The following is a 24637-nucleotide window of genomic DNA, read 5'->3' on the forward strand; positions in this document are numbered from 1 at the left end:
GGGGAGGGCTGGGATGCGGGCGCATGAGCGCTGGAAGCAGGAACTATGCCCTGCTGCTGCCCAGAGTGAGCCACACCCCCATCGCGCCCCACCCCCCACCCGCAGTGGAGTATTGAATGCTTCCCTATTCGCACAGGCCTAGAAGCCAGCATATCTATTATCACTAACTGTACTTTCACCCTTCCTTGTGTGAATCTGGTATTTTCCTGCATTTGAATCATCTCAACATTTTTTTTCAGGGCATGGACATGCTAAGATTTCTTGAGTATCCACAAACTGTCTGAGTGGGAATGACAAACTGTTGCTCATTAGTGGGATTGGCCACGTCTTGGGTTTTGCAACTGTGCAATACTAACATGCACAGAGAAGAGCTCTTGAACCGTGAAACTATTTTATTTTCCTTGTTAGTGCAGGGAGTGGCTTGCTCTTTAGTTTCATGAACTGCATGTCTTCAGAGACTGGAGGTTAAACTAATTAATAGATTAGCTACACTAATATAGATTAACTTTAAATGTTTTCAAACAAAATTGCCAAAGACAATGATATTTCAAAAGTAAGCAGTTTAAAAGGAAAAAAACCAACTTTATTCAAACACAAAAAGCCTCTGAAAAACACAAAAAGCCTCTGAAAAACAGTATAACTCAATGTCATGTAATGTTTTTTATTTTATTTACTCCATTTTTTTCCATTTTAGGAGCACAAGAGTTCTGTTTCAGAGGGAACAAAAAAATGAAGCCTTGCGGTCCCTTTATTGATGCAGTGCCCTTCAACTAAATATTTTTTAATGGAAAAAGCCTCCATCTGGAAACCTAGGAGACGAATCATTAAAGGTCTGATGTTAATTCCAGATACAGTGTTTCTCTCCATGCCAGTGTTTCCCCCTCTTCCCCACAACTTTCATTCTTCCACATTAAGAGTAGCATTATGAAAGATGAAATACTGATAGCAAGAGAAACTCAAGTCCTTCAGGGTGGTACAGAAACAGCTGCGGCATTTCAAGCTTTCCTCTAACACCCCAGTGCGCTTCAACCCTGCACAGACTGCATCTCCAGCGGTAGGGGGAGGAAGTGGAGTAGATCTACATATTTTGGGTGCTGACAGAGATGGGGAAAAAAAACAAAATAAAAAAAACAGTGCTTTCCCGAAACAGGAACAGCATTAGTTTGACCTGGCTCCCCAATGTCTCTGTAGTTTGTGTGCTTCAGCCACTAAATAAAAGTGCCAAAAAGCCCCACTGAAGCACGTGAGTTATACAGATGCTGGGTGAGCCAGGTCAAACTGATCAATACCTCTTCCGGACAAGCACTCCATTTGGTGTGGAGGCACACTGAGCTGAAAGTAAAGGACTGTTTTTTTCTTTTCCCCCCACATCTGTAAGCACTCTAAGTCTCTGCTGTGGACTAATGTAAAACATGAATACCTGACTCAACAGGCCACTATTCTGAACCAGTATAGCAATAGCTCTTCAATAAGGAAGCAACCCTCCTTATGTTTTTCAGTTTACTTAAAAAATGAAGATTAAGTGATAGTCGTGATCAAATAGAGAAAGCCACTTGTGGTAAGTGTTCCACTCATCAACACAGCACGCAAATCACACTAACCTTCTACATCCATGGCTTCCCTCAGAACTTGCAATTTCCTCTGTCTCTCTCTGATTCTGTCAAAAGCACTTAATAATGCCGCAGACGTTGATGTTTCTGACGCCTGGCGCAGCTGATCCAGTTTCTGTGGACCAAAGACATCTAGTGCTATGCTCCCATCAGAATATCTTGCTTCTTTGTTCCTGGTGGTAGTTAAAGTCCGTACTGTAACTGTGTCATAATGATGGTTGTGCCTGCGACACTCTCCAGAATGGTCTCTTTCAGTTGCTTTATCAGTTGTGCGTAGCAAGTCTGTGGAGGAAGCCCAAACCTTCCGCCTGCAGGAAGCATTTACCCCAAGCTTATTTTTTCTTTCCAAGTCATCAGTTCTACATCGATAGGGACAGCAAGTGTCTTCATGTCCAGAGTTGTAATCTGAGGAAATATCCAGAAAAAATTCTCCCTCTCCTTGTGCCTCTCTCATGGACAGGAATCCCATAGACTTACTAAGACCTTTGTTAAGCGCAGAGTTTTGAGAGAACTGAGTCTTATATCCTTCTGGTGCACTTTCCATTAAACTTTTTCCTGGAATGAGAAAAATGCATTGTAGATGTATTTTCAATTAATTAAACAAAGTTATGGATTTTACTAAGCTATCCAATAATCTCTAAAGCAACATTGGTTTACCTGAAAATACTGTAAAAGCTACTTTATAAGATTTCTCCTGTGTGAATGAATAACTCCAAACCAATATTTCTGAAGTGGTCTAGAATGCATTTTAAGCCTAGTAAGCTCAGAAGTAATATTAATATTTAAAATATATTTCCAAAAATATTTATTTTAATACTGTCTGATTACCAAATAGTCTTTTTTAGACTGACATAATTTAAACAATATTATAGCCACATTTTACATATTTCACCTATGCTTCAAAGATACAAATTATGTATTTTTTAAAAAAGTATCTGAGGCCAAATTAGCCGAAACTAATTTTAAATCCAAGAGTCCAGAACTATAAGTGGCCCTGCTACTGGCAAACATCCTCCACCCTCACCTGGAGCTTCAGATGTTTCCGAAACCTTTGGTGGGCATCCTACTTGCAGGCCCAAGCCTGGAGGCTTAGGGTTTGGATGCCCCAGAGTTTTGCTTGCCCTTAGTGATAAGGCCCTTGGAGCAAGCACGGGAGTCCCATTTCCATAAACTGGACTTGAAGCTGCTGCACCTTGGCAAGTACTGAACCACACCAGAAGAGCAGTTCTCCTGTGAAGTAAAACTGCTTTCTTAGACACAGATACATTGTTTTTCCCCTGCCACGTTAAGAAGCCACTATGCTTTATCTGAGCCTTCAAGAGGCTGAGCTTCAAAGATACCACCTACAATTTTATAACTCATTGTCATGTAATGTTTTTTATGCCTTATGACCTGTCTAGGTTTGCTGTTTTGAAGTTGAGGATGCCTTAAGGCAGTGTTTCTCAACCCATGGGTTGCAACCTAAAATGGGTGGCAAGAATATATGAAAGGGTCATGAACAAACTTTAAAAATGGATCAACAAACTTTAAAAAATGGATCCTCCTTTAAAGAAGAAAAACATGGGAAACCATGTCTTTTCCTTTGCAGGTTGGCAGAGTTTCAGACTGCCAAGGGCTGCTTGGACCCTGCAGGGCTGGGGACTGGGGGTAGGGGGCAGTGGGTTGGGAGTGAGGGACACTGAGTCAGTACTGGCCATCGATGTTTACAAATGGGTCCTGGTACAAAAAAGGTTGGGAACCACTGCCTTAGGTATCATCTGGAGAGAGATATCACTATGTAACTTGGAATTTAAAAATCTTGGATCTTATTAATTATTGTTATTTTATGGTGTTACAATCTCTTGAGATACAGCTTTATAAACTTAAAATAAGCGTTCACATAAAATTTTCAAGGGCAGAATAATTATTGTAACAGTTTTTTTGCTCCAAATTTTATTACGTGGTGAATTAGATATGTTCAAATTCTATATATTTAGGCATTTGGAGGAACCTCTCCTGTGCTTTCAAACAGTATCAGAAGATGGTGACTTGTAACAGACTTCTCAATATATCAGGCAAATAAGTTATTTTGAAATTATTTCTTTTTTCCCTTAAGAAAGGCTCACTAATAGGTAGAATAAGATACTGCTTCTACAAGTGTGTTCAGATGACCATTAGAATGTAGGCAACCTTGAAAAAAGGGCTCTCTGCTACCAGATGTTTTTGTCATGTAACATTCTGATAAGTATTCACCTAATTTTATAAACGCTACCTGAAAAAGTACTTATGACAGTACGTAACCATACTGTCCAGCAAGTGGCTTCAATGCTCCAAAGGTATATTTAAAGCCTGAATCCATCAAACACCATTTGTTGAAACACAAAATGTAATAGCTGACTATTAATATCCCAAGGGAAAGGCAGGCTTAGAGAAAACTCAGTTGCTATGTCTCTTCTACTCAACAGACCTTTTTATAGAAACATTTGAAAGCTATATTGAAATTTTTGTGAATATAAATTGAACCCCCCCCCCCAACCTACTGTGCAATCCAGGCATAAAGTAGCTTAATCATATCTATGCTCCAACTCAAGCAGCATTTTGTTAAATTATAGGGATGATATCCAGCTGTTTTAATTTAAGGTATACAAACATTACGTATGTTGATTTTCAACCTATTGTAGTTTCCCTTCTGGGAAAAAACTGATTGAAAACAGTCACTGGCACATTGCCAAATAAATGTCTGCCAAATCTGCTGGAGATGTAGCAGTGTACATTATTATTCCCGGAGTGAACTTCTAACAATATCCCAAATGAGATATTAGCCTGTATTTCTTCTGCCTGAGTCAGATTTTAAGTCCTCTTGACAAAAGAAGACAATCTGTGAGTTTAAACTAATTTGCTTCACTGACCCTTGTATTGTGAAAGACAGCTCTGGAATCCTAACTACTGTAGTTCTTTGAGAGCTGATCAGCTCCATTCTAGAACAACACTTGTATTTCAGTCATTAGGTTCCTGTAGTTTGCTGCCAGTCTATTACTTTTCATTGTAGTTTATTGAGTGCTTCAGGAAAACACTTCAGTGTGTCCATAAACAACACACTGGAAGCTCAGTTGATTTGTAGCCTGAAGCTTTGATGCTTTACTCTTGTTTATTACAGTCTTGGTTTAATATTCAATATGATTAAAAAAGGTAATTCTTAGCCTTGAAAAGTCATAACATTTTAATTTACGAGCTTCCAAAAGGATAAGAACAAAATGTTTCATAAAAGCATTCCAGAATCTGGAATGGGCTTCCAAGGGAGATGGTGCTCTCCACTGCCTTGGAGGTCTTTAAGAGGAGACTGGACAAGCACCTGGCTGGGGTCTTCTGATCCCAGCGTTCTTTGCTGCCCAGGGCAGGGGGTCAGACTTGATGATCTACTGAGGTACCTCCCGACCCTAAAAATCTATGAAATCTATGAAAAGCTGCTGTGTGTTCAACTACTGTACTCAAAACAGTATGGTACTGTAAGGTTGGTACTGTAGCTGTGATGGTCCCAAAATGATACAAGAGGCAAGGATTTCAAGGATTCCTTCAAATGGCTATTGGCCATGAAGCCATCAAAAACCTACTGCTGCTAAAGTCCCCTACACCCACATCATATGTAGGGACTTAACTAACTCACAATGAGAGAAAGCAATTTTCATGGCTTGAAGAGCTGATTTCACAATAAATTCGCAGCACCCGTACCCCTTGGTGCTGATTGAAAGGGAGGCCCTGAGGGAAGAAGTAATGAGGGGCTAGCTGCCATCTTGACTGCTGGCTGCACTTCATGCAGCCCCACCCCTCAACACTTACTGGGGAGAGGCACCACCCCTTGGTGATGATTGGCAAAGAGGCCCCACAGAGTGGGGGGGAGGAACAAGGGAGCAGCTGCCATCTTGACTGCTGGCTGCCCTTTGTGCCACCCTGCCAACTGATGCCTTCCTCTCCCAGGAAGCTGCATCACCAGCAAGGATCACTGGCTCCCTCTGCGGAGTCATCATTTCATTTTTATTAGGTTTTTTGTTTTTGGTTGATTTCCTGGGACATCACGGAGATCATCATTTTTCACAGTTTCTGTGAAAACCATAAAACTGATCTAAGTAAGTACCTTACTTATATAGTATTGTAAGCACCGTATTTTAGAAACGTGTAGATGTTCCAACATGCACAGATGGTGGGAGCACTTGCAACAGCTAAAAAAGTTAGACACACATTTAAATAAGTATTTTGGGGGGGAGGAAAACCCATGTGTGAGGATTAAATATCTAACAAAGAGTAAAATAAGTTTGGATAGAAACTGCTATGCTAGTACACAATTGCATGCTCAAGGTTCATATGCTTACCGCAAGCTTGTTAGCCTAATTCTATTACTTTTGAAAACTGGTTGGACTTGTAGTTATGACTGTACACAGGAAATCTAGAATGTTTTTTCTTATGTGCTATAGACCTTCAGGACCTTAGGCAAGTTACTTAGTCACAGTGGTTCAGGTCTCCAGGGAGACCAGTATTTTCCTACCTCACAGCAACGTTTGGGATATTATAATGGAGATACAAAAGAAAATGGAGATTGTATAAGATAAACAGCTCTGTCCTTCTTGCAAATTACCACTTCACTAACATATTATCTATTCCTGCATGATCTAAAACATGCACTAACAGGGAATCAATTCCATGCATCCACAATATCGAATGATTTCTTGCTTTATGTAGATGATGAATGCACTATTAACGTCACATTCCCAGATAGGCCTTCAAAGTTTATTAGTTGCTTTTCAACAATATTGTGTCTCGTACAAGTTGGAAATCAACTCTGCTAAATCCGAGGTAGTGTTTTTTTGGGAACAAAAAGAAGAAGCTAGCATGATTTTTCCAGGCATATAAATTAGATGGGGTGTCCAGAATTTATTTGATCAAAAATCTGTGCTGGAACAAACATGATGAAAAACATATGCATTAAAGCAAAACATGCCTTTGGTGCAATCTTACCTTTAAAAACAAGACTGGTAGAAGGGCAGTACTGGTAACACTATAAAAGCCTAGGAATCTAAGGTAGAGACTATTTTATGTACGGAGTAGAACCATGAGGTGCTGATCACCTGGTTCAGTCCAAAATAGAAACTATTTCTAATTACTTTGAAAGGTGGCTTTATCTTAACCAAACTCTATGACAGGGGACTCGCACAATCTGAAAGAGGGCTGCTTAACGTGAGCACTTCAGTGCAATTAAACACTTTAAATTACTGGATGAAAATCAGAGCCTGTACTCCAATCAGATACCTAAAGGAATGCATTTTAGGAGCCTCTTCCAAATAAATCCTTATTTGTGTGGTTAAACAACATTTATACTCTCCTTCACACAAGTGGACTGGAAAACGTGCTAACAGTTACTGACCCAGTATTTTCCCCATAGTTAATACAAGATATAAAATTAAGAATGAAAGATACCAGCATGCAGACATATATGCAGGCAGTGAAATCTTCAAACTTACCATTTTCTGAAATTAATAAAGCATACTTCTAGCCTAGAAACTTACGTATCCAAACTATAAAACTACAAATGAAAGGCCATTACAAGACCACAATACACTCTAATAAGAACTGCAGTGGTCATGCTGATGTCAGACCTTGCGTTAGGACAGGGTATGTTATGAAGGAAGAATGAGATAGTTGACCTAAATCACTATATGTGGTGACCTCACTGGTTTCTCTTTGAACAAGAGCACAGGAGAACATTGCCCTATACAAGTAGGTCATGTCCAGATGAAAAAAAAAGTTCCCTGAACTGCAAATTTGCAATGCGGGGGCAAAATTAGATCCCTGGATATCCAGGGGTCAAAAAATACTCCAGGCAGAAAAAGTGGGGCAGGGCATGTGGCAGGGCACTGTTGGTGCCTGGCACTTTAAGGGCCAAGCCAAGCAGCCAGCAGGTGCTTAACTGCGGCAGCCATTTTAGATCTATGGCTGCCTATATAAACAGGGCAGTTTGCTGCTGGCAGGGCAGGCAGTAACACTGCCTGGAACATCCTGGAGGTAAGGGCAGGAGCTGTAGGAGATGGTTTGGAGGCTCCTGGTCCTGGGCATGACCTAAAACTGCACCCTGCTGGGAGTGGGTGGCCTGGTGGGGCTCTCAGTGGTGCGGGAGACCCCAGGAAATGCCAGGCCAGTTATCACCCTGGTGAAAGGCAAGTAGGGGTGCCTTAACCCCAGCCCTCACCTCTGGGTACACCAGGTAAGCTCTGGAGGCACCTGAGCCTGCTGGAGGAGTGACCCTGCAGGGCCAGGCATGCTTCCAGGAGCACCTGAACCAGGAATGGGGGACCCTGATCCCTAACTGCAGCCAGGAGGTGAAAATCCACCCCTGAGGCACTTGATTGGTCCATGCTGGGGCCAGGACTAGAAGGGTCAGAAGGGCCAGGGGCTTATCACGAGGGACACCCATGATGAGCAAAGAAGTTCAGGGTCTCAACTGGCCTGAGATGGGGCCAGGGCTTATGGAAGCTAAAGTTCCCATGATTGGGGGCCACAGCTAAAGGGTGAAGGGGACAGTTGAGCCAACTGCCTGAGATGCCATCTGTGAGGCTTGGGGTGCGGTGTAGGGGTGCAATGGAGCTGTGGATAGCCCCCTGCCCCCACAACATCGGGGTGTAAAATAGGCAGCTTCCTGCCTTAACTACCAACATGATTAATTAACAAGGTATGGCAGGAGAGACAAGTGGGTAGTGTGCCCAGAGGCAGGTGGGTAAACTAGCCCCGTGGCTAGTCAGGGACCCCCTACTTTGCCACAGGGCACAGTCCAGGACCATGCCCAGAGGCTTGGGTCCTCCAGAAATGCTCTGGTAGTCAGCCAGAGCATCTCTATGGCTGGCTCTTGTCCTGGTGCTAAAGCACGTTACATGCACGTGCAGGGCAGGTAGCACGCCAGCCGCAGGGAGCTGGACCTGGGCTCCATGCCATAAATGGCGGTGGTGCTGGAGGAGGGGGAGGGGGAAGGGGACCATGGGAAGACCACCACCAGCCCCATCCTCCACCCATTCCCCGAGCCTCCCTGATAGCTGCCCAGCCCGACCCCATCCCCCTCCTGCCCCCTGTGCCCCTCAATCACTGCCTTGCCTGGCCCCATCCCCTGCTTGCCCCTCAAGCTCCCTGATCGCTGGGCCCATCCCCCACATGGCCCCCCAAGTCCCACCTATCAGTGCCCTGCGCAGCCCCAGAATCAGGACAATTTGTGGGGGAAGCCCTGCACTCACCAGCAGTAGCAGCTACGGGGGTTGGGGTCTAGTGGAGCAGCCATCAGGGGATCAGGTGGGGGTGTGGGGCCAGGCAGGGCAGCCATAAGGGGGCTACAGGAGCTGGCAGGGGATGGGGCTGGGCAGGGCAGCAGTCCAGGGGCTGGGGGAGCAAGTGGGGGTGATATCCTCTGCGGGGGCCATGTGGCCCCTGTTGGAGGGGCTGTAGCCCCTGTTGGGCTTGTGGCCCCTGTGGGGGGGCTGTAGCCCTTTGGTGGGGCAAACTGTGAGCTGTGCAGGGGGGCTGTGCCCTGCAGGGGGCAGAGGACCCACCCATCCTGAGCAGGTCTCCCATACTTACCCTCAGCTCCCCACATCCCCCAACCCTGTTCTGCAAACCTCACATCCCCCCAGCACACACTCTGCATGCCCAGATGCCACACAGGATGAGACTTGCTGGTGGGAGCTGTGGCTGAAGGGGCAGTTGTCCCCACACCCTGGTTAGTGAAGGGGTTGGGGGGAGCTCTAACTGCTCTATGGTAAGAAAACCAAAGGCAAACAGCAAAGGCAAAACATACAGGTATTTATAATTTATTTTACTATGATGACAGACACTGGTAGGCTTCCAAACTGCTTTAACACTGCAGATGTATCAATAAAACACTGCCCAACTGATCTCTCTCTCTCTCTCTCTAGCGATCTTTTGTTTTAATAGTGGAGGAACATGGACTTCGGAATTTTTTTTTTTTTTTTTTAATCAAGGATTTTTCAATTTTCAGCTAGGGCACACCAGAATTCCTGCTGGGGAGACTAGTGGCAGGACACAGGCAGAGGAGCCTGCTCAGAGCAGGCACCTTGGACCCAGCTGGAAGTGGCTGACATTCTAGCCAAATGGGGCCAGGAGGACATGTTTTAACAGTTCAAAGCAGGCCACCACACTGGGAACATCTTCCAGGCAATATCTGCCCAGATGGCTGGGCAGGGGTACACATGGCAGTAGTGCTGCATAAAGGCCAACTCTGCACCCACAGCCCACTGGCCCAGAAGGGCAGATGCCTCTACTGGCTATGCAGTCCCCATCCGGGTCTGGCAGGTGCACAGCAGGTCACAGCCAGGCAGCAGCCCCTACTTCAAGACTGCTGAAGTAGGTAAAGGGTGCAGGGAAGTCTCAGGGGTGCTTCAGCAGTCCAGCTGGCAAAAGGGGTCATGTCCCCAGGTACCAATTGGCTGGGCCCCAGAAGTACCTGAGAGTGAGCAGCCCTGAGTTGCTTGCCAGGGCAGCTTTTTGTACTGATGGGGCCAGGCCAGGGCAGCTTTTTACACTGCTGGGCCCAGCAACCAGGCTCTAGCTCCCACTGGCAGCAGATCTGGGAGGAGCCAGGCAGGGTTATTTTTCCCCAACTTGCACCACACCAAAGTGCATGTCCAGGCACATGCACTGAGGCAAAAAGCCCCAGCTCAAATTTGCACCACTTCTATTTGAGCTGCTGCAAATGCATGTGTCTGCATTTATAGATGCATCCATAGTCTATTAGTCTGCTGCAAGCAATTCACAAAAGTGGCAGTACAGGTAGTTAACTGCTTGTCAGGCATGGTATAACTGTATACTATCAATGCAATTTAACTGCAAGAATTCTAGAAAGTGCAGACTATAGCTGCATACAAGCATTCATGTCTTTTCCACTGCTAGAAATGATTCTAGGAAAGGGAGCAGTACAAGTGTACAACCTGCAACAGCCCCCTTCCCCTGTTCCTTTGTGCTTTCTCAAGATCAGGGTGATCCTAGTTTGGGGCAAGCATGGACTGGTCCAGTCCCCCCATTCCTGTGGTAAATGGAGCAGCAGCAATCAGATAGAAACTCCAACCAGGCAAAAGCTGCTCCAAGAAGTCGGGTTATTTTTCTCCCAGTGTAGCCATTTTTGCTCTGGGAGAAAAAGCTGGAATGTCTGTACACTTGTAGTTTCTATCAGAAAAGTGGCAATTCTCTCTGTAGAAACAGAGGGCTCCTATAGATAGGCAGCAAGGATACTCTGATGTGCTGTAAATCCAGCACGTTGGAGAAGATTCAATTAACTGAGTCTGCTAGAATGCCGAAATGAAAGCGCTCTCTCTTCACCTCCTGGAGCATGTCAATAAATGCCCAGAATGTTTGTATGTGGCTTATTTATTTTTCCCAAGTGAAGCCTTTTAAAACATTTTTCCCTCTTTTGTTTCTGTCTAGCTTCGACTACATTTTAATACTTGTGCATGCAATTACATCAGCATGTACAACTATATAAAAGCTGGCAATGCTGAACTAGAAGCTCTGTGAAGAAAAAGTGGTTATATGTTTAAACAATCTCCCACACAAACAATCAGTATGCTTAGATGCAAACAGAAAACAATGTAGCTGGCCACTCAAACAAGAGGGGGGTAGCTCATGGAGGGGTTGGATTTACAATCTTTTAGCAGTAGGTAGGAGGGTCTCCTGAAAATGCCGCCCCCCACCCCTGCTGTTTGTTAAAGAAATCTCCATACCAGATTTAAGTGCTTCTGAAACATTGCATTCCCTGCAAAGAACACAGGCTGGGAAAAGTTACCCTTTGAAGTGGTGTGAGTAAAAAGTGGCAAGAATGTAACCCTTTCAGCTAAGTCATATTTTGTTTTGAACTAGAACAGCTGCTTGGAAGTAAGCTTACAATTCCAAAACTGCATTTTGCTTAGCTAGCAGGATATTACAACACTTTGCCAAGCAGCAGTTTGCCGTTGGAATCCATTTTTCCCTTTCGGTACTGCTGTATAAATCTGAATCATACAGTTGTTCTTTCCCCCTAAAGTTACAGATTTCTTCTCTAGTTATATGCACTTCTTATGTTAGTATCCAACAGGCTCCCCTCATTCCCCTCTTTTCTGAAGTCTTAGAACATCAAAAGTTTACCAAGATAATGCAGCTGGTTAGTTGCAACAGAAAGTCACACTTAGGCAAAAAAAATGGAAGGGGAAGTATATCTTTCTGTCTCCCCTCTTTAGGGCAGGAAGTCTTCAGAAAAAGGACAGTATTTTATGTTTGCACAATGATGCCTGATGCTCAGCTGGGAACTTGAGGTATTACCAGGATACAAATCATAACTAACAGAAAACAAATGGGACTTCAGCTCTTTTTACTGGCTTCCAGATTGTTTTGCTGAACTCTTATTCTCCACCTACACATTTCTCTTTTCTAATGTTAAGAAAAGATGGCATCGCCTAACAATATATTCCCAAATACAACGAATAAAGTATTCTGCCATATTTATTGACACTGAACATCATAGGAAACACCTTGAATTTTGCCAGCTGACACTAATACATTTCATTTTTTTGCACACTAAATACTAGTTTTTATTCTCTATAAAGGAGCTAGAACACTCAGTGTTTTAAAGCTACTTCTCTACATGAGAGCTTTTGCAAACATTCTCTGGAACTTCTTTCTAGGTAGCTAAACTTAAGAAAAAAATTCTGAAGAGTGCCAAATAAGCACAGCAATTTTTATATAAAAATGTCTTTTGTTTCTTCATAATTCCATAGACTGTAACGATCAGGAGTAGGGATACATCTGTTGTTTTTCTGTTTGTTTAATCATATAGCTAAACAGAGAATTTGTCAACACCTAAGGTTTTACCCAGGATGTTGAATCATTTCCTCCCCTGGTTTAATAGTTTCAAATGAATGCAACCCACATGAAGATAAGGCTGCTCACTTTGACAAAACCCTTTAAAATGATCCCTCATTCTATAGGAGTGCCTATATCCTATCAATATAATTAAGAGGTGAAAGTTTGCTTGACAGACCATCATCAGATAACTCTCTCCATTAATAATTCTATGTTCCTAGGACTCTTGAGGAGTCATCAGCCTTTTGCCACTGCAGGCTGGAGCTTGCGATACAGATGCGACAGCAGCCTAGAAGTTTCTGACCTTTTCCCCTGAGCTGGCAGCTCCCCCACTAACCCAACCTCTGCAGTGAGGGAAGCACAGATGAGTCAGAGCAGCCACTCAACACCTGAGAAGAGAGCAGCAGAGGGAATAGGCAGCATGGCATGGCTCCATGTCACTGATCCCTCATGCCAGACTGGATCTTTGCGGAATGAATCGGACCACTGTGGGACAGATCTGGCTTCTGCCATCATAGGTTACCAACTTCTGCTCTATACAGTTCAAAGTCAGAGAAATTTATGGAGGTGAAGACTGGGCAGTGAAGATGGTAAGGATATCTTGAAAAGAGGAGCTGTTTCTACCACAATTAATATTTTTCCTTTGTGAGCTTATAAATCGATGGTAAACATCTGAATTTAGTGGGTGAGTAGATGAGCAAAACCACCAGCATTTTCATAATAATTAGAGCTGGACAAACAGAATCCAATCTTGGTAAGGAATTGTGTGGCCAGGACCTTGTGTCAGATTTGGATAGGGCTCTGCACAGATGTTTCATCTTGAAGAATCAGGGACATAAAACTTATAACAACTAATTGGATTAGTATATTTTCAATCTGTGGTTATGAATCGGTTGTGAGGACCTTACCATTAAAAAAAAAATTAATAGAAAAAAAGAACAGTCATATAAACTGATAAATCATCAGTTTTCAAACACCTTGCAGGAAGATACGATACCAAATGGCACATCTTAAAATAAATACAGTAAACTGTCTGGTAACCGGCACCTTACAAGCTGGCATGCTCTGTTAACCGGCATGCGGCTTGTAAGGAAAACTCCAAGCCCCCACAGCCTGGGGTAAGCAGCCTGCACTGCCGAGCACCCATGGCTCGGGGGCATAACAGGCTGCACAGGGCTGTGCATGCTATTTTGGCACTGACATTTGTGTGGCACCTGGAGGATTTCTATAATTTGCAATTCTCGAAACAGTTAAAAAAAGGACATATGTATTAGACAACTCTAACTCAAATATACACAACAGATAAAAAGTAGGGGTGTGCAAAGCTTTGGTAACTGATTCGATTCAGAGAAGATTCAGCCTGAGAAGAGAGAGTGGGTGGGGGGGAGGGGAAGACTGACATCTCTAGCTAGACAGTGACTGTGATCTTTCACTGAGTCTCCTTCTAATCACAGTCCTCTGGGGGAGGGACGTAGAAACAGCATATAAGCCTCTGCCTGCAGCCTTTCTGTCTCTTTTGTGAGCTGTTTTTGTCTGAGCAACAGCATCTGAAAGGTACTACAGGACTGGCTTGGCTTTCCAGTCACTCTCCTGCTAGTCTGTTTTCTTGGAAAGGATCAGATACAGCTTACTAAATACCCTTACCTAGAATCCCTCTACTTATTCCTATCCAATCTATTTCCTTCAACTTATTCATCCCCCAATAACCTTTTATTAGTTCTTGTTATGTTTTTCCCCCACACTTTAAAAGAAAGCTGTATTTTCCCTGGCAGTATGATCCATCACTGTGCAGGAAAGCACATACATACACACACAGTAAAGACAACCAAGAAGAAGAGATGTCAGACACATACAGTAATCAGAGACAAGGAGGAGATATTAGCTAGCTAAATACAAACAAAGAAGAGAGCTTCACACACAAAGAGGCACATTTTCCAGCACAACAAAGATTAATATGAAGCATGCTGGAAAGGCACGTGCCAGGTATTCTGGCAGGGGAGGGAGAGGGGATAGAGGGGGTAGGGGCAGAGTTGCAAGTTCTGCACCCTCCAAACAAACATAGATGCATCCTTTTTCCTGGCAGCGATGAGTCTTCTGGGAGCAGTACCTGTCCCTACACCTGCACCACCTCCCCTAACACCAGAAATAGCCACCAGCACCAACAGGACAGTCTCCTCCACCCCAATTTCATCTCCCAGCATGAGCCTCCCACTGCCAGAGGAGGAGCTGAATCTGGAAGCAGGGGACCTGAGTGCCCTAGCAAAAGAAATTCTAGGGAATAAGGGGGCATCTGAGTTTGTGCTCCACACCCCTCAAAGTTCCACTAGAGCCAGGTCTCCTTCTCTGGAAGGTATCTATCTTGGAAGAAGTTCAGGTTGAGGTTGTTGAGGCAAGTGGCTCAGCTGAGTCAGCTCCTGTTGTTGTTGTGCCTCACCCTGCTGCAGAGGGGGAAAGGGCAGGATCCTCATCCTCATTCCAGAAGCAGGGGGATACTGTAGTGTGGGATCATTTTGAGGTGGCAGATGATCCCAAGTATGCCATCTCCCAGCACCGCCAAAGGCAGATTCAGCTGGGGCAAGGATGTGAAATGCTTCACCACCATGGCAATGCTGCTGCATCTCAGGAGGCAGCACCCCTTTGCCCTTACTCCTCCTCAGCCTGGCAGCAGTGGGAACATGCACAAAGGGAAGTCCCCCTCTTGCTCCAAAGCCTCCGTCCACATGCAGAGCCAGGCCACCCTGGAGCAGTTGGGGAAAGCCGCAGACAAAGTGGGATGCATTGCAAGGGTGAGCGAGGTCACCCAGAGCATCGCAGAGATGCTTGCTCTGGATGGCCAGCCCTTCTTCTTAGTTGAGTGGCCAGGGTTCAGGTGGCTCATGACACTCATGGCCCCATCCTACCAAGTGCCCGCACATACCACCTTCAGCAGGACTGTGGTGCCCTCCCTGTATGAGGCATGCAGAGAGTACTTGATGGAAGAGCTGCGCAAGGCAGGTCCGCAGGTAGCTTTACACTTCACCTCCAACATTTGCAGCAGCTGGGGTGGAGATCATGCCTACCTCTCCATCACAGGGCTGGTGCGATCAGTCAGGGCATCGGTGGGCTCTCCTTCAAATACAGGTGATGGATGAGTCCTACACAGCAAGAAAGATCATGGTGGCCATGAACCACATGGTGCTGGAATGGCTCCTTGGGCAGGCTGAGCTCACCTGTGGGTTCATAGTCACTGACAGGGGGGCCAATATGGTCAAGGTGGTCTGTGATGCCAACTTCGTTGGCATCCACTGTGTGGCAGACAAACACTATCCATAGTCAGGGATGCCTTGGAGAGGGGACAGGGCTGCCAGTGATGGCACTGTCACTATCACCCAGCTGATTGCCAAATGCATGAAGGTGGCAGGCTACTTCCACTGCAGCATCAAAGGGGGCAAGATGCTGTGGGACAAATGGGCAGAGCTGAGCATCCCACAGCACGCAATCATGCAGGATGTGGAGACTCAGTGGAACTCCACATACTTAATGCTGGAAAGGCTGGTGGAGCAACTGAAGGGCATCCATGAGATAGCTTTGCTTGGGGAGATTGGGATCAGTGGCCCCCTCAACAAAGCGGAGTGGGATATCACTTCCCAGATCCTGGGTGTCCCCAAGCCCTTCCTAGAGGCCACCGACACTCAGCGCTGGTGATGCCCTCCTTAGCCAGGTGATATCCATAGTCAAGGAACTTGAGAACCAAATGGAGAAGTTCCAGGGGATCAATGTTCCTGGCTGGGGCATGCCACTTCTACCAGAGATACAGGCACTGGTGAAGCGGCTGAAGGAGGGCATCAAAAAATGAGTGGCTTCTTTGCAGTTCAGTACAGTCCATGTGCTGGCAGGCATGTGTGACCGAAGGGTGAAGGGGAGCATGTGCAGCATGAAAACCCTCGATCACTGGACAGAGTTGCTTGTGAACAGAGTCAGGCAGAAGTGCAGAGGCAAGGGGATGTGGAAGAGGGGGATCCACTTTCCCATGCTAGCGCTCCCAGCCCCAGCCAGTCTCTACGGCAGCTGCTGCCAAAGTGGAACAAACATATGGGTTCAATGTTGGGGTCCAGACGCACCAGACCCCACGCTCACGTAGGTAGCAACAAGGCTTTGGTGGCTACCCATCTTGCTGAGGACATGGAACCGCTGGACTGTGACCACTCGGCCTATGACGCCTGGAAATGCCAGGACCAAGGACCTCCCTAGTGAAAGGTGGGTAGAGCGTGCTTCATCACCTCCAGCCACCAGATGCACAGTCCTGGGTGGGCAAAGTCCAGACCCCTAAGATCTTTGAGAGGCCTGAGGCTTGGTGGTTGCAATGGACTTGTGAAGCTTCAGGTGATCTCAGCCTAGCTGCCTGGGATGCCATCTGTGAGGCATGGGCTTTCGGGTTTAAACTCTGTCAGGCTGAGGAAGCATCTAGTTGGTTTGTGTGCTCTTCCTGGATGGAAGGAATAGTAAAGAAACCAGAGGTTGGCATGCAATGCAGGCAAGAAAGCCAGTCAGTGAAAATGGAAATGGAGGCATCAGGGGGTAACAGACAGGCCAGGGTAGGGGGGAAGGGGGATGTAGCAGGTAAAAGTGGAGAGATACCTGGGGAGTCAGATGTCTGGCAGGTTGCAGTGTGTCATAAATCCAATGTCTATATTGAGTCCATGAGTTTCTCTATGTAGGAGGTTGATGAAGTGAAGTTCATAGGTCTGTCTGTGGAAAGTGGCTTGTAAATTCCCTTTGAGGATCAGGACTGAGAGACTGGAGACAGAGTGGTTTGCTTGTGAGAAATGTGCTCTCACAGGCACATTGGGTATTCTTGTCTGTAATACATTCTGGTGTGCAGTTTGTGGGGGTATTGGAGATATGCTGGCAGGTTTCTTGTCATGGTATGATCTGGATCCATTTGGTGTGTTTTGGGCTGGAGGAAGTTGGCTTCTGGTGATGAGGTTATCAAGGTTTGGTGCTTGTTTGATTTTACAAACCACTTTTCACAGGCGGGCCTATGAACTTCACTTCATCAACCTCCTAGATAGAGAAACTCATGAACTCAATATAGATATCGGATTCATGACACTACAATCTGCCTGACATCTCCCCAGGTAGCAGTAGGTACCTCTCCCTTACTCCAGCCTGTCTCTCATCCCCTGACACCTCAGTTTCCATTTTCACTAACTGGCTTTCTTCCCTGCATTGCATGCCAGCCTCTGGCTTCCTTACTATTCCTTCTATCCAGGAAAAGCACCCACACACACCAACTAGATGCTAGTTCGGCCTGACAAGGGTTTTTAAACCCGAAAGCTTGCAAAGAAGAATTTCTCTAACTATTTAGTTGGTCTAATAAAAGATATCAGATTGACCCTAAGAACCTTGTCTGGCTATGTCCTTAGACCAACACAGCTACAACCTACACCCCCTTAATACACACAAGTGACACAAGTTTTGCTTTCAGCAGTTAGAGGTGCTGTTTCACAGAAACCACTGCACCACTCTGCCTGAAACCTGGCAGGCTTCCCTCATGCCCACACAAGGGGCTATGTATGTGGCAAGACAGGTGCTAATGAGGGCGACCTTTTAATGCTTCACTCCCAGAGCCGGAGGCGGCAGTTTAGTTTCTCACCAGACAGCAAGGGAAGAACATCTCCTTGCCAGGAAGTACTTGGATGCATAAGGGCTGAGGCTATATGGGGGGGAGGAGGCCCCATATCATCCTGGGCATGACATAAAACTGCACCTTGCCAGGGTAGGAAGGCCTGGGTGGGATTGCCAATGACATGGCAGCCCCAGGAAACGCCAGAACCACAAACCTCTCTGGTGGAAGGCAGGTAGGAGCAGGAGACAGCTAATAACATCCAGGCAGCTCAGTCCTGGCTGGGGAAAGCCCAGACGTGTAAGATCTTTGAGAGGCTTGAGGCTTACTGGTTGCAGTAGAGTTGTAAGCATGAGAACAGGGGCACCGTGCCTGCAGTTTTCAATATCCTGCTGCCTTAACACACACACAAAGTCACGTATGTCACGAGTTTTGCTTATTAGCACCTTGAGGTCCAGTTTCCCAGAAAATACTGCACCTATCTCCTTGAAACCTCAAAGGCTTCATGGCCTCAGCAGAAGCTAGCATGCCTGCAGTTTTCATTGAAATCTGCCAAAAATGACAAAGTTATTGGTATTTCAGTGATTCCCCATTATAGTCCATAACTGAATCACCAAATCTTTCCGAATCAGTGCTGAATCTTTTGAAGCCAATTTGGCCAAATTGATTCAGGTCAGTGATCTGAATCTTCGAACTGAATCACCGTTCTCCAAATCAGCCAAATCCAAATCCAAATCGAATACTCCCTATTCACACAGGCCTAATAAACAGTCTAATGTAGAAAGCAGGCAAGAACTGAACATTCCACTCTTTATTTTACTTTTCTTAGGCACATCTTTATTTGGGCCACCTACTATTTTGGCAATCTAGGATTATTACTGGTGTGATTACTAATGCATTCTAGCCCTCTCGTTGCCAGACAGCTTGATGCTGTACCTTTAGGAGAGGCTGATCTAGTGCTAATGCAGAATTAGCATCAGTGGGCATGAGTAGATGAAATGGGGGACCTAAATTGAAGCAGTGGGTTTTTAAAAACACTGCTTCAATTTAGGGCAAAGTAAACCCCTGTGTCTTACTGCCTCTCCAGCGGTGAGAAGGGGAGGGCGAGCCGCCAGTGGGTGGAGCAGTCCCTGGGCTGCAGTGGCAGGGGATGGCTGGTGCTTCCCTCTGTGGCAGCAGTGCCCCTTCCCACCCCCCCCCCCCCAAGTGGCACCCACCTGCAGGCACCTGGCTCAGGCAGTCCCAGGAGGGGCACCACAGCTGTGGAAGGAAGGACCAGGTTCCCACACAGCTCATGTAGGCAGGCAGGCTCGCTGCTTTTTTTTTTTTCTCTCTGGTGGAGCCTGCCTTCCTGGGCTGCTGCCCAGCTGCCTGCACGTGCTACCTGGACAGTCCCTGAGCCGCAAGGAGCCTGGTACTTTGCTCCACGGGTGTAGGGCATCAAAGTAAAACTCCTTGGAGGTGTTTTAGTTTGCTGTCCCCGAAAGTCATTTAAGGTGCATTACGCAGCTGAATATGCAATATGCTGCCAACGCATGAAACACCAACACCATTAAAGTGGTGCAAAAGCATTTTACTCACTTAAAGTATCATGTACACATGCCCCTTGTTTTGTCTACACATGCCCACTAAAAAGTATGCATCCTTGAAGATAGAAATATTAAAAGGCCTATATTCTCTGCATTTGGACAGCTACTTGTCACTCATTAGTCATTACACAATCACCTCTGCTTGCTCTGCTTTATGAAATGCCTATTGGAACTAACAGATATGCTCATCCACAGATGCTGTCTGATTCCATACTCCCAGTGATGGACTAAAATGGGGATTAGGGAGAGCAGCTGACAGAGTGAAGAGTCAGCAAGGTGGTGTTCAGAGGGAGGAGATAGAAAGCCAGCACAAGGGGACAGGGAGGTTGGGGAATACACTTAGAAAACAAGGCCAGGAGCAAAGAGAACAGAATTCCTTAGGGTTTCAACACAATGAGGGCAGGGCCAGAAAATCAGCAGTATGAACCAAGTAGGCCTGAAGCAGGACAGATAACCAATAGAGAAATTAAAACCCTGAATCTGTATCTAGGAACATCAATATATTTTATTTCTTTGCAGACTGAATGCCGGGCTCTTCTTTTAAAGCAATGTAGGACCCTAATATGTAGCTCCTAATAGAGTCAGAGTATGCTTACATTTATTAAAACCCTGGGGAACCTTACCAATACCACCAACCTAGTATATAAATTAATGGTATATAGCTCAGGGATGGCCAACTTATGGCACAGGTACTGTAATTGGCATCTGCAGCCTCTGTGTGTGGCATGTGGCAGATGACAGAGATGACAAGCAGCACAGGGGCAGATAGCATAGGAAGCAGAATGCAAAGTAGCAAATTGGGCAAAGACCACAGGGAAGGAAGCAGAAAGCATAGCAGTAGATTAGCCAGGGGACACACTTCATCCACATTACATAGGGGTGAATTTAAGTGCAGAAGAGGTAGCTGCTTGACAGCGGGCTTTATAAAAAATTGATCCTAACTTTTTGCCCCTGATAATTCAGTGCCAGGCACATGAAAGTCCTTACTCTAACTTGTTCTTCTGAGCAGTTAGGAGGATGAACATAAAACTAGCAACACTGGGGTATTTACTGAAAAAACAATTTGGATCCAAAATTTGCTTTTAGGCGATACCCATCTGCAAGCATCATTCATCTCTCTACTGAACATTCTCAAATTTTAGTTTATCCTGCACAGCCTTGGAATTCCTGGGAAGGATTGGGCCCCTCCAGCCTCTGGAGTACCCACCTGACTTTTCCCACTTACATAAACACTCTGGGGGAGCCTGGGGGTATGTCTCTGAGCAAGGAAAGCCCAGAATTCCATGCTTTTGAAGGCATACCCCCAGGATCTTGTGAACATGTCTCCTGAAGCAGGTAACCCCACCCAGGCTCTCCCTGTTTACTGACACATGCCCAGAAGATCCCAGGGGATGCATTTCCTCTAGGCTTTCTTCACTTAAAGAGATGCATACCCAGAAGGTGTGGGGAGGTACAAGAGATGGGACATTCTCAGCTTCCCATGCCTCCAAGCTGGACCCCATGCTGCATTTCATGCCACCTTGTGCTTTGTGTGGAGACATGGCTCAGTATGGATCCTGGTTCAGGGTGATGGTGAGGTATGGAGTGGTGTGGGAGCTGGGGAATCCCCAGCATCCTGTGCCTCCTTGTTGGGATCCACGTTGACTTGTTCCCCTGCATGAGGCATGGGTGAGCATAGGACCTGGTGCAGGTCCCAGCATGGAGGCATGGGGTGCCAGGAATTCCACAGCTCCTGCAACACCCTGTGCCACCTTGCTAGGACCAGTGCTGCAAGAGTTAGTGCGAATTCTGATAAGGAGGTGCAGGGCAGTGCAGGAGGCGTGGAATCCCCTAGCAAGGTGAACATATCACCCCTTGTCCCACACTGGCCAAGGGCCTGATGAACGGACAAGGTGTGAGGTCTGTTTTACTTAGTAAAGCGGATCTGTTTCTGTTTGGCAACATCTGTGTGTACCCTAAATAAGTAGTAACTTTCTATACAACATTAGTTCTACTTTTGTCACTTGTTCATTTTTTTCTCATCTTCTCGCATTACTTTTTTTTCAAAAATACACACTCTTCATCTTTAGTGTGATTTGTGAGAGAATTAACTGCAATTTTGAGAAGGTTTAACATCAATCATTTAGGTGTATGTTTAAGGGGATGGTGTCAGGGAAACAGCCTGATAAGGAGAATGCCTTTTATCACCTTGATATCATTGGCTCAACACTGGCACCGCCTCAAAGTTGTGCAGTGATGGAAATGAAAATACATTCCCATCCCACACTATATGATACAACCCCCCCCCTCCCCCAAAAAAAAAAATCCCTATAACTTCAGGGCAAGGACTGAAAGGAGACACTGAATAGCACTGTTATTATTCCACATATCAGGGTGAGTTACATTAGTGAATGCTATATATTACTTTCTATCTAACTAGGTCCTTATCTGTGCTTCCTCAGCCCAGCATCTACTGCTGCTCCTGTTGTGCCAGATTTGGACAGAGGACTTCATAAGGATCATAGGACTGTAAAGAGCCTCCTGGGCCAGTAAATCCAGTCCCTTTCATCTACAGGCTACTGTTACCCCAAGGTATCTCTCTAATCACCTCTTCAAACCTTCACCTATACTGACAAGGAACAATATCTGAAACATCAGCAAATGCCCTGTAATATGATGCAGTCAAACTGAGGAGATGAGGGCACTGAGAAGGCCCTACCAATAAAGTGAAAAGGTATACCTAAGCATATATTAATTAGTTATTTCCACATCCAGGTCTAGCAGTCCAGATGTTTTCTGTATCCAGGTCTGTCAGTCCAGGGAGAAAAGGAAAGATTGCAATGTGACAGGGCAATATAACTTACCTTAAAAAGGAACAGATAGAAAGAGACAACTAACTTCAGATCACTTTAAAACAGTGGTGCTCAACATTTTTGGCCAGTGGGCCGGATGGGCAGTGCTCAGGCCATCCAGAGGCTGGATCCAGCTGATAGTCCCAATTCGGCATGAGGCGGTCATGGCAGGTCATCTGACTGCACGGAGGGGGGCAGGGGGCACCCTGGCTTCAACCTGGCTCTGCGGAGGGGAGGGAGAGGGCATGACCCAGTCCCATGGGGAAAAAGTGGCATGGCCTAGCCCCAACCCAGGCCCACAGGGAAAGAGGGCATGGCCCAGCCTCATCTAGCCGAGGGGGTGTGGGGGAGGGGCATGATTTGGCCCCAGCCTGCTGCACAGGACTTTCAGGATTGGGAGTTTGGCAGTTGGGGAGGGTGGCCATATTCATTGCCACCAGCCCCCTGCTGCTAAATTTCTTGATCTGCAGGGAGCCCTGTGGGCTGAATACCTACGGCTCTGCAGGCCAGAATTAGCCCACGGGCTAGAAGTTGAACACCTCTGCTTTAAAACATCAGGATGTTGATATTTCTAACTGAGAGGGGTTGAGCAAAGCAGATTCATCTACTCCAGGATCTCTTAACTCTTCTTTCACCCAGTGAGCCCACAAGAAAAAACAACACTAAAAGAATCCTGTTATTCTTGGCATCTTGAAAGTAAAGGGATGGCTTAAAGCCAAAGAAGGTCAAAATGGCTAGCCAAACCCTCAGCTCCACAGAGCTTCAAAGCCAGATGCCACATCCCAAATCTTTGAGTAAACAGCATTTCTTAAATAAAATTAAAAAAAACTTTTTAACCATCTCACTTAAGTACTAAGTCATATAAAGAAATACAGGGTGGAAAGAAAAATATCTTGCACTGTGGTGCTTTAACTAAATCAGAGGCTACAGCAGGAAAACACCTATTAGTTCATCTATTCCATCCTCTGAAAATACAAGGCATAGTCTCCAGAGACAGGATGTGTCAGACATTAAATAAAATACCCTGTGGTTTAAAGAGCATGGAGATACTGGCCTGAACTATAATACAAAGCTCCAAAATTTAGAAATATATCCCAACTAGAAGCTTTGTTATTAACACACAGTTAAGACTGTGAAGATGTACAACTTACTTCAACAGAAATTATTTCTGCTACAAGCCTCCAGCAGAAAGTTATAGGGGTAAGGCCAAAAGGGGGAAAAAAAATCAAAGAACAAAAGAAACAAATACAAATAATGCTTGGAATGGAGGAGATTTTAAGTTCAGGACTCACAATGGAATTTAAGAAGAAACAGTAAAAACGATTCCTCAGCAATACAAATTTTAAAAAAGTACAAAAAAAAAAGATATTGCTATGTACGGATGACAGACATGTGGTTAGAAATTGAAGATAATCTAATAAGCCTCAAGAACTAAATGAGCACTTTGCTTCTGATTTCAAAAAGGATAATGTTGTATGATCCTGCACTGAGCCCTCAAATTCTGGTTAGGCTAAAGCCAATCTTTCAGAAAGGTATACAGTCTTATGTTAATGATTTCAAGTGATGATGAACTGATATAAATAGTTCTAATAGTGAAATACTCTTAATAAGAAATCTTACCCTAATCAGAATATGAGAATTAGTTTTTTAAATGTACCATTTTAATCATGGGTTTTTTAAAGTTATATATTTTCAGCACAACTGTTATTATCTGTTGTCATTAAGAGCTTAGCTGAACAGTGTTCTTTGAAGCACCAACTCTCAGACTTCTGAGCAAGTCAATGAGGGTTCATCTTCCCTTATAACACTCATTTGGTTGGCATAATATCCTACCAGTCTTCCACAAGGCTAGTGCCCCTGTTGTCCTAATCACAGAAGAATGTTTACCTGTGGGAAGTCCTTTTCCTCTCAGCCTGTCCCGAATGGCCTGGCTCCTGTCTGGCTGTGATTTTCTATCTCCATTGCTGGAAAGCTGATCCATCTGAAAATGGGCAATAACACAAAGTCACATGTTTTGGAAAAACTGTTTTATAACGAAGGCTGGATGGTTCCAGACAAAGGTCAGCATGTTTAGTAGGAAATTGGCCCTCTGTGGCAAATACATATTTAACATAAAAGATTAACAAACATTTATATTGTATT

At 45.3% G+C, this 24637-nt stretch overlaps 1 protein-coding gene across 7 annotated transcripts in view; it reads right to left on the minus strand.

The window, feature by feature from the left end:
- Positions 1 to 24637, minus strand: part of PTPN13 (protein tyrosine phosphatase, non-receptor type 13) — a 227927-nt gene that overhangs the window by 100744 nt on the left and 102546 nt on the right. For all 7 annotated transcript variants that reach the window (XM_019552792.1, XM_019552791.1, XM_019552788.1 and 4 more), the window contains exons 6-7: positions 24383 to 24476; positions 1602 to 2165 (exon numbers count right to left, since the gene is read on the minus strand). In XM_019552792.1, the coding sequence (XP_019408337.1) occupies positions 1602 to 2165; positions 24383 to 24476 (658 nt within the window). The remainder of the gene's footprint in view (positions 1 to 1601; positions 2166 to 24382; positions 24477 to 24637) is intronic.

The sequence above is a fragment of the Crocodylus porosus genome, unplaced genomic scaffold (genome assembly GCF_001723895.1).
Source record: "Crocodylus porosus isolate Cpor-Errol unplaced genomic scaffold, CroPor_comp1, whole genome shotgun sequence".
In the NCBI taxonomy this organism is placed as follows: domain Eukaryota; kingdom Metazoa; phylum Chordata; order Crocodylia; family Crocodylidae; genus Crocodylus; species Crocodylus porosus.